General features: G+C 35.2%; 2 protein-coding genes across 2 annotated transcripts; one reads left to right on the top strand and one right to left on the bottom strand.

The window, feature by feature from the left end:
* Nucleotides 1-416: 416 nt before the first annotated feature.
* On the bottom strand, nucleotides 417-1,951 carry ndufa1 (NADH:ubiquinone oxidoreductase subunit A1). Its single transcript, XM_060885965.1, has 3 exons — nucleotides 1,694-1,951; nucleotides 653-742; nucleotides 417-523 (listed from the first exon to the last, which is right to left on the bottom strand). The coding sequence occupies exons 1-3, from the start codon at nucleotides 1,793-1,795 to the stop codon at nucleotides 503-505; spliced, it is 213 nt and encodes a 70-aa protein (XP_060741948.1). The 5' UTR covers nucleotides 1,796-1,951; the 3' UTR covers nucleotides 417-502.
* Nucleotides 1,952-2,404: 453 nt separating this feature from the next.
* Nucleotides 2,405-8,450, top strand: upf3b (UPF3B regulator of nonsense mediated mRNA decay). Its single transcript, XM_060885496.1, has 10 exons — nucleotides 2,405-2,636; nucleotides 3,140-3,246; nucleotides 3,988-4,094; nucleotides 4,252-4,350; nucleotides 4,430-4,540; nucleotides 4,621-4,664; nucleotides 4,943-5,134; nucleotides 6,583-6,743; nucleotides 6,908-7,220; nucleotides 7,724-8,450. The coding sequence occupies exons 1-10, from the start codon at nucleotides 2,523-2,525 to the stop codon at nucleotides 7,841-7,843; spliced, it is 1,368 nt and encodes a 455-aa protein (XP_060741479.1). The 5' UTR covers nucleotides 2,405-2,522; the 3' UTR covers nucleotides 7,844-8,450.
* Nucleotides 8,451-9,279: the final 829 nt, after the last annotated feature.

Genomic DNA, 9,279 nt, shown 5'->3' with positions numbered 1-9,279 from the left:
CTTGTTCTTTCACGCTACCCTTGGCAATCCTTGTCTTCATAGAGCTATAGATACTTTGTGCACAGGGGCACTGTCATGCTTTAACTGTTTTGGGCTTAACTCCTTAAATGAAGGGGAAATTTAACACTACAGCACTCAAAGATGTTCTAGACAATTGTGCGACAAACATTGTGGCTTGGAGAGGTTTAAAGAATACACACGTATGATATTTATGTGTCCACACCACACATGCTTGGCTGTATGGTATAGCTCAGTAAATGGCACCAGAGTTTACTTTTCCATCACTGACTGGTAGTATAAATTCGTTGTCTATGAATATGTCTTTGTTGTGTTTGATTATGTGATGTATATCCACTGCTGATAGATAAATCACGTGTATTTTCTCATAAAATATAAGTCCATGGACACAAAACAGATATCATATATACATTATTTTAATAGATGGCTGGTCAAAATGCACGCTGCTAAACCTTTGGACAGGGAAAGGGGTTTGGTATGATCTTCATTTAATGTTTTCAAGTCCCTGTGAAAACAAAAAAACATTTCAGAAATCGCTTTAACAAGAAAAAAAAAGTTGCACACTAATATAAAAACAAAAATGACAACAACAAAATAAACAATAAAATGAATTAATTTAATAATATAAATTGACCTTTGACTGGTAATACAGTCCAGTCCCTGACACCCTCTTGTCTCTTTCCATCAGGTACCACTGGTAAGGAACTCTTGCGATTCTTTTCTCCTAAATACAAAATTAGGTTAAGTATTAAAGAATGGCAAGAATATAGCATTTTTTAACCTTGTAATACAGATAATCTTGTAAGACCAGCAAAACCTTTCTGAAAAACTTAGCTAATTGTACTAATCAAAATATACTAATTTTTAAGACAGAAATTAATTTCTATTTGCCAATCTTTATGCTTAAAGGCATAAACATAACTTCATATCTGAATGGCTCAGTGAGGTTTCTGGGTTCACATATTAATCAATAGAGAGACTGAGGAAAACATGTAAAAACCTTAATTATCTATCCATAATGATATGTTAGATTTATGTTGAAAAATATCTTTGTTTAATTTATATACGACCCTGTACATGGTATATGCAGTACTTATAAACAGAAAGAATTCTTGTTTTTGAATTTGAACAAGCTTTCATATGAATGTGCAAACGAGGTAACAAGTTGAACAGACTTAAATGCAGATGAACAAGAGATGATGCAGTCTCTTATCTCACGAGAGGAGACTCATCTCCTCTCAAGAGTCTCCTTTCAGATCATCTTGTTTGTAATTTCAAGTGAGGAGCACAAAGAAAAGGCATCACCATTCAGCACACGATAGTACAATTATATATACACTATATAGCACATAAAATTAGCTGGATTTACTATTTACCATGTAAAATAAAAGTCTGTCATGGCGCTAAGATTTCCTCCAATGAAACTAACACGTTATTTATCTATTGCTTAATCACACAAAAAGGCTGCACTGTGATGTTGAATATACTTATTAACGTATACATACATTTTCATGCCAAATTTGACAAAAACAAACAAACACATATTAAGGGCAGCAGTGGCTGGGGTTTATGGTCTAAACTAGATCAGAACACTGAGTTAAAATCCCAGAACTTAAGTCACTTACGGCAATTTAGATGTAAACAAAACTCACTCTAGTCAGCTTTAAGCACTCACCTTTCTACCGTTAGTAAATTTCTGTATTTGAGAAGTTGCCACTCCAGGAACGATCAAACAAACCGTCATTATAGCAAATCCAGGCAATATTTCATACCACATGATGAAGGTAAAGTGTGTCTGAGATGCAGTTTAATAGGGATTTTGTCTTACTGCACTAATAAAGAAATAAATTCTCTTTGTTCTAATTTTGTTCTTGTTCTCTAAATTCTATTTGACCAAAATGGCTGCTGCGTTGACGGTCACGCACCGACTTCCGCTAGATAGTCCACTACTTCCGGTTTGCATAATTTTTTTAGCCTCTCTTGTGCTGAGTTTATGATATCTACATATCACATATTATACATTTAAAAACGCAAGTAAATAATGACATTAAACCAGGATAAATTTTAAAATAGTATTTGTAAAATAATTGCTGTGTAATACCAGTCGAACAGAAGCACCACTTTGCATTGTATACTTCCGTTAGGTACAATGCTAAAAAACAACAACAACAACAAAACGAAAAAAGAAACAGAAGACAGTTCACACCAGTGTGAATTTCATACAGCTGCTATAGGGGTCTTGTAGGGTGAATTTTGCTGCTCTAAGCTGTTTTTATCAACAGGAAAGCGTGCTGCGGCTTGTCTAATTAGCTAGTTGTTTTTTCCTGTACTATCCTGAACTACATCGACAATCCCTAATATCCCTGGGTCAGAGACCAGGCAGCCAATCAGAAGCGTTTGTCTGTGTGTCGTGAAACTGCTACAGAAAGTTGAGCGAAGTAAAAGCTTCAACTAAACACCTCTTCACAGCTTTCTTAGTACATCCTATTGCTCGATTCTGGAACATGAAAGAAGACAAAGAAAATACGCGACCCAAAGAGAGGAAAGTGGAGATCAAATGTGAAGAAAATGAAAGAACGGAGAGGCCAAATAAAGAGAAGAAGGAGGCCATGACAAAGGTAGCTAGTTTGTTTGTTGTTAAGCAGTTAGCTTCTTAGCTTCATCCATAATATAAATCTGTACAACAAAATAGTTACACCGTTCTGAGCACTATCGCAATTTTCTTTACTTCATTGGCTGGTTAAAGAAAAGGCAGATAATGTTGTGAGTTTGGTGTTAGTCGCTGCTGAGGGCAGCATTTGTAGTGTTTTCGGCTGTCGCTAATCTGGAGGGACGGTTAGCATAAAACTATTTAACGTTAAGATCTACGACCTTAAGGATGTGTGGCGGAATGAAAGATTTACAACTTTTCGTTCCACAAAGATCATCTGCAAACAAATAAATTAACAAACTCGTTGCTTTTCCTCAGATTTAAAAAATATTAATAATAAAACAACCAGCTAACTTTGTTTTGGTGGCAGCATGTTAATAACGCGGAAGATTTGGAGCTCCTGTTTGTCATGAACGCGTTGTTGGATGATGATGATGATGATGATGATGATTTGATTTCTGTTCGAATCAGATTGTGATCCGCCGCCTCCCTCCAAGTCTAACTAAAGAAGAGCTGGAGGAGCAGCTACAGCCTCTGCCCGAGGTGGATTATCTCGAGTTCTTCTCCAGTGACACCAGGTCTGTAGCTGAACTTTGTCATTGCATAGTACAGATACACAGCAACAAAATGCAGTTTGGCATCTACCAGAAGTGCAAAGAGTAGCAAATGTGCAAATAGACAAGTGCAGATAAATATGTAGTATATGTACAGCATGTAATATATAGATATATATGTAAACATGTGTAGAGTATGTAATATATAGATATATATGTAAACGTGTAGAGTATGTAATATATTTTGATATATATTTAAACATGTACAGTATGTAATATATATAGGTAGATATGTAAATATGTACAGTAAATAAATATAAAAGCTATAACAGTGCAGAGATGTGTGGACATTGTTGAAAAGAAACAAGAAGTAGAACCTTCTTCCAGTAGAAGGTTATGGCATTTAAAAAAAAACTGCAAGCTGAGTAAACAAGTCCACAAAATATACTTATATATATATATATATATATATATATATATATATATATATATATATATATATATATATATATATGAATGTGAAATATTATGTAAGGTATGTACAGTAAGGTGTATATAGATACACATAAATAAAATAGTACAGATGTATGTAAGGCACAATGTGTGTAGAGAATGAGGAGTATAAACAATACAGGATGTAATATGTTCATTGTATGTATAATTGTACAGAAGTTATATACAGTATTTTTACAGCGTTCAGTAGTGTGATGGTGGATGGAAAAAAGCTACTAAAATAAAAATCAAACGCTGTTTTTGTTTATACAGTCTCTACCCTCATCTCTTTGCAAGAGCATATCTAAATTTCAAGAACCAGGAGGACATTGTACTTTTCAGAGACCGTTTTGATGGTTATGTGTTCATTGATAATCGAGGTTTGTAAATAAGTTTCTTATAATATTTGTCATTGGTAGCTTTTACCTCCCTCTTTTTTAATCCTATGCTGTTTTATGTGCCATTCTATGCTTTCTATGCCTTCTTTGCCTTCTCTGATATAATATATAATAATCATAATGTGTCTTTGATGTAAAGGACAAGAATATCCTGCAATTGTTGAATTTGCACCATTCCAGAAGATTGCTAAAAAGAGGAATAAGAAAAGAGATTCCAAAAGTGGAACAATTGAAGAAGGTAAGAAATCAGACCAGAGAAACAAAAGTCGCAGATTTCTGTTACTGATCATGTGCTTATATGAATGGACTTTTTATAGATACTGATTATAAGAGGTTTTTGGAGATCTACAATGGTGATGAGGAGAAGTTTACGTCAACAACTGAGACATTATTAGAAGAAATAGAGGCTAAGACGAAGGAGCTAGTTGGTAAGTTACTTATTGAACTCTACAACAAAAGCTACCTGAAGAATCGTTGTTATTATTTTAATTGTCTTTTCTTTACTTAGCCAAGAAAACAACTCCTCTCTTGGACTTCCTTAAGAATAAGCAGGTAAACATTGTCTATATTTTTGTTTCTTTCATTTGTCTGAATGTAAAAGGGCAAAAACTCTTTGACTGTTTAAAAACTGTTGGGTATATATTGATATAGATGATCTGTGTTGGAAAAACTTCAGCCTGCATGCTCAATAGAAACCAGGGCCTAATGTCTTCACAACAAATCACAACACATGTAATTTAGAGAAGGAATCTTTGCTGCCACATTTGCTTGCATGGTTTTGGACAGCATTGTATTGTTCATGATTAGAAATACTAATTCACACTTTACAGAGATTAAGAGAGGAAAAAAAAGAGGAGAGGAGGAGGAGGGAGCTGGAGCGCAAACGCGTGCGGGATGAAGAGCGGCGGAAGTGGAGAGAAGAGGACAGAAGGAAGCGCAAAGAAGCTGAGAAATTAAAGAAAGCAGAAAAGGCACCTGAAAAGGACAAGGACCAAGCTAAGGAGGAGCAGCCAAAAATCAAGGTACATCTACTAACCAAGAAACTGTGTATAATTTACTAATACAAATAACTAAAAAAGAAACTTGTTGCCCAGAATGTCTGTTTGCCATCGAGACAAATTTGTTTTTCTTTCATACTACTTTTGCTTATTTTATCCATAAATTATTTACATTAAGACATTTATGGGGATCAGAATACTGTAATCTAATGCAGCAGTTTGAACCAATTAACTCGTAAGTAATTGTACATTTTTGTTGACCCCAAAAACATTCAAAAAACAAGTGGAGCAAAATGAATTTGGCTTGGAGCTAGAGCTTGGAGTCCACAAGAGTATTATTGACCATGTTTTTTGTGATTTTAGCCGAGTGTGTTACATGTAGAGATGTTGGCACAGTTGCAGTGTTTGCTTGTCAGCGCTCAGTATGTAAATTAAATAAATAAATATTCCAAATGCTCTGTTAGACAGGGTTTGTACAAGGTGCCTAAAGTGCTTGAATTTAGCATTTAGAAATTTACGGTCTAGAATATTGGCTTGTTTTGTTTAAAAAAAGAATTACAAGGAGTATTTGTAAGCAGTTTTCACTCCGGAAAAATAAAATTGTTTTGTGATTATTTAATGATAATTATGACATTCCCACACAAACCGCCATAATTCCGAAGTGGCTGTTTGACTGATATAAAAAGTGTCACCTCACAGTCACCTCGATTCACAATGACCTCACAGTCAGGTCTTGATGCACAGGTCCTATCTTTTGACCATATCTGTATTTTTTTTTTTTTTTTTGGCCTGTCTGTTTACATTTACTTTTAGATGCTACATTAGATGTTTACATTAATAACAGTTTAAAATGATTGACACTGAACACTTTATTATGTACATGGCAGACCCTCTGGTTTTGCATAAATGTGCTATTATTTTATCATGAAAAAAGTAGCATGAGATTACATTTATGACTGAATTTGAATATGTTTAATAGAGAGAGTGCAAGCAAAGGTCACATTTTTGGTTTAAGCTGCAAAGGAAGAAAAAGGTTATTGCCTGATGGAAATATTATGAAGCTTTCAGTATGGAATTATTTTTTTTTTTTTTATAAATTAAATAAAATAAAATTAACCGGGTAGAGATTGAAAATCTGTGTTTTTCATATATATGAAAAGATATCTAGAATTTTATTGTAGCAACAAATGAAGTCTCGTACATGTTTGCATTTTAAACCTGAGTATATTATTCAAAAAGAACATTTAGGGCAGTTTGTTTTATTATATTACTTTGTTTTTTATTTCTATTAGTTGATGGTATTTATGGCATGTTTTCATGGATTGTTGAGACATTTCAGGTGTTCAATATGTTGCCTGTTGGGCTTGAAAATAAAAAATAGGTGCTGGAAAAAGTGCTTAAAAGTCCTTGATTTTCATGATGTGGTGCCTGTAAAGATTTTTCTATTCTGTTAACATTTGTTTTTGCTTCAGCTCCTGAAGAAACTAGAGAAGCAAGAGAATACTGACAACGAAAAGCCCAAAGAGAAACCCAAGAAGCCGGAGCGGGAGAAAGTGAAGGATGACCGAGCTCCAGGAGGAGCAAATGAAAAGAAACGTCAAAATGGCGAACACAGAGAGGACAAGCCAAGAAAGTTTGTATTCAGAGCATTTTTGCCATTTTGTTGTTGAGTTCAGAAAAAAGCCAGCTGTTTTCTGCCAAACATTTCACTGTGTCTGATTTGTTCTAGTTTGAAATTTAGTTCAGATTCATATCAAAATAGTAACTGGATTAGTGCTTTATCTGAACTCACTGCAGATATGAGGAAGATGGACGCAGGGAGCATCGGGATCGTGAAGTCGACAGAGAAAGAGATCGGGATCGAGAGCGACGGCAGAAAGAGAGAGAGAGAATCAAGAGGCAGGACGAGGAACGGCGGAAGAGGAGGGAGCATCACGATGGAGAAAACGTCTACAGAAAGAGAGACAGAGAGGACGAGAACAAAAAGGAAAAGGAGTATGTATGGGAAAAGAGAAAGAACGAGAATACGGGCGAATCCACTCCATCTGACAAATCTTCTAAAGATGCTAAAAAGGAAGAAAATCTGAAAAAGGATCGTTTAAGGAACAAGGTAAATTGTCTTTTGCAGTATATATTGCATGCATGTCTACAGATACATGAAACAGTACATACGAGAATGTTAAATGACTAATTTGTCACTGGTTTGTTGCAAAAATAATACATGTAAATAAATAAATATGTATTTATTTTAAAATGCTCACTTGAAAGCACCTTATAACAGCTACCTTGTCTCTTTTTAGTCTCAAGAACACGCCAAATATTTCTCTCATGTGGTAATTATTTCATGGTTAAATATTACAGCATTTTGTGAAGGGAATGTTTTTCTTTTAGTCAAAACCTTCTGATTCAATATCAGTTATTAAAAACTTCAGAGAAACCAAAGCAAAACACAACAGATCTACGAACATAGAGATGATGGACATGCTTGTGAGTGGACGTTTATTGAAGCGCCGATTAAACACCTTCCTCTCCAACATCATGGTTACAGTGAGACAACTTGCTTGATAAATGTGCAGTCTTTCTTCATAATGAGTCCTTTTAACTTTGCCCTAGGATCGCCCTGCCATCCAGCTGTACCAGCCAGGAGCAAGGAGCCGCCACAGAGGATCAGAGGCTGGCGAGAAGAAGGCTGATAGGGATGCCAAAAATATACACGAGAAAGGGGAAGAGTGAAGAAAGACCATCACATGATGATGATAAGAGAATTCTGGCCAAATCAAGGCAATTTAGCAGTGCTGCTAAAGCAAGAGGTTCCTGTCCCTCACAAGCTCTCTGTCAGAGACACAGAAGTAGATGTTGCCACCATAGAGTGCCTGAATAAGCCCCCTTTACTTTCTGTTTGCTTTGAGCTGAGCAGTGGGGCAGAGTAAAAGAAGCCAAAGTTTATGGGCCATGCGAACTCCAAGTGACCTTACTCTTGGTAACCAATCCAACATATTGTACTTCACTGATTTTCTGGTATTAAAGTTTACCAATTCAATCTGTTTCCTGTTCCAGCTTTCACAATAATTTCTTTTATTTCATCAAAATGTTTTCATTTTAAAGCAGTTATTTTTGTGTCACTAGACGCTCTGCACGTTATACCACATATGCAGACTTTTTATTTGAAGAATGTTTTTGGAAATGTGAGATGCACAGAGGCTGGGGTTTTGTTATAACAGACTTTTGTCACTAGCAATGTTTTTAATTTAGAAACTTTTGACTACATGTCTTGTTGAATTCGCTTGAGTGGCCTTCCTTAATTTTGAAATAAAGCTTTACCCTGATGAAGAATTAAAAATGCAGCAAATATTATTCCTCGTCTTCTTACTGATATGTTAATCTTTTTTTTTGAAAAGCTAATCTTTTTTTTTATTTGTCATTTACTTTTAAGGGAGCAGCTAATGCAAAAGGGAGATTGCAACTCTTTCAGAGCTTTTAGATGTTTATAGCCCTTATATGCTACAATGGCTAAAATGATTCAATGCCTTGAAAAAAACATTAAAAATGCTAAATATATATGCATTAAACTGGCAACACAAACATTACACTGGGGGCCAACATGCTGCAAATATAACAAAAAAGAAAGTGGAAATATTTCTGAGAGATGTGTGATGGAATCCTGATGGACCTCTCAAAAAAGAAGCAAGGCTGGTTGTTTTAACATCACAGTTAAGTCTTCTGATGATCCCAAAACCACTGGGGTAATAAAGTACCAAAAGTACTATCTATCTATTCCTTAAAAACCTCATTTTTATGTGCTTCTAGAGAGACAGTTGCCGCATTCCATTTCACCAAATTATACCATGCGCTAAAAGTATGTTCTCTTTTTGTGAGTGTGTAATGTAAGTACTGGGACACGGTAAAACATGATTTAATGGGAGATAACACTGATGCCTAGTCACTGTCACTGTAAACAAATCCCCGTTGCATTCCAGTTTTTCTTCTTTCATTATTCACTTTTAAAACACCAGAAACAGTAGACCAGGTTACAATTTGGGACACACTAAGTCTAATTTCAAATACTGTTCAGGACAGTTAGCAGGCAAACTGGGACACAGTGCCTTAACTGCAGTGTAATAATGGGCTGATAGGCTGATTTAAGAATTTTAGAAACTGCTAATCTCTTG

The sequence above is a fragment of the Tachysurus vachellii genome, chromosome 13 (genome assembly GCF_030014155.1).
Source record: "Tachysurus vachellii isolate PV-2020 chromosome 13, HZAU_Pvac_v1, whole genome shotgun sequence".
In the NCBI taxonomy this organism is placed as follows: domain Eukaryota; kingdom Metazoa; phylum Chordata; class Actinopteri; order Siluriformes; family Bagridae; genus Tachysurus; species Tachysurus vachellii.
This window is presented reverse-complemented; position numbering and strand designations above follow the sequence as displayed.

Coding starts and splice junctions, on each gene's coding strand:
- ndufa1 (XM_060885965.1), bottom strand. CDS start 1,795: ATGTGGTATGAAATATTGCCTGGATTTGCTATAATGACGGTTTGTTTG. Junction 743..1,693: donor AATTTACTAACGGTAGAAAG/GTGAGTGCTTAA, acceptor TTTTGTATTTAG/GAGAAAAGAATCGCAAGAGT. Junction 524..652: donor GACTGTATTACCAGTCAAAG/GTCAATTTATAT, acceptor TTGTTTTCACAG/GGACTTGAAAACATTAAATG.
- upf3b (XM_060885496.1), top strand. CDS start 2,523: ATGAAAGAAGACAAAGAAAATACGCGACCCAAAGAGAGGAAAGTGGAG. Junction 4,095..4,251: donor TGTGTTCATTGATAATCGAG/GTTTGTAAATAA, acceptor TTTGATGTAAAG/GACAAGAATATCCTGCAATT. Junction 4,351..4,429: donor AAGTGGAACAATTGAAGAAG/GTAAGAAATCAG, acceptor GACTTTTTATAG/ATACTGATTATAAGAGGTTT.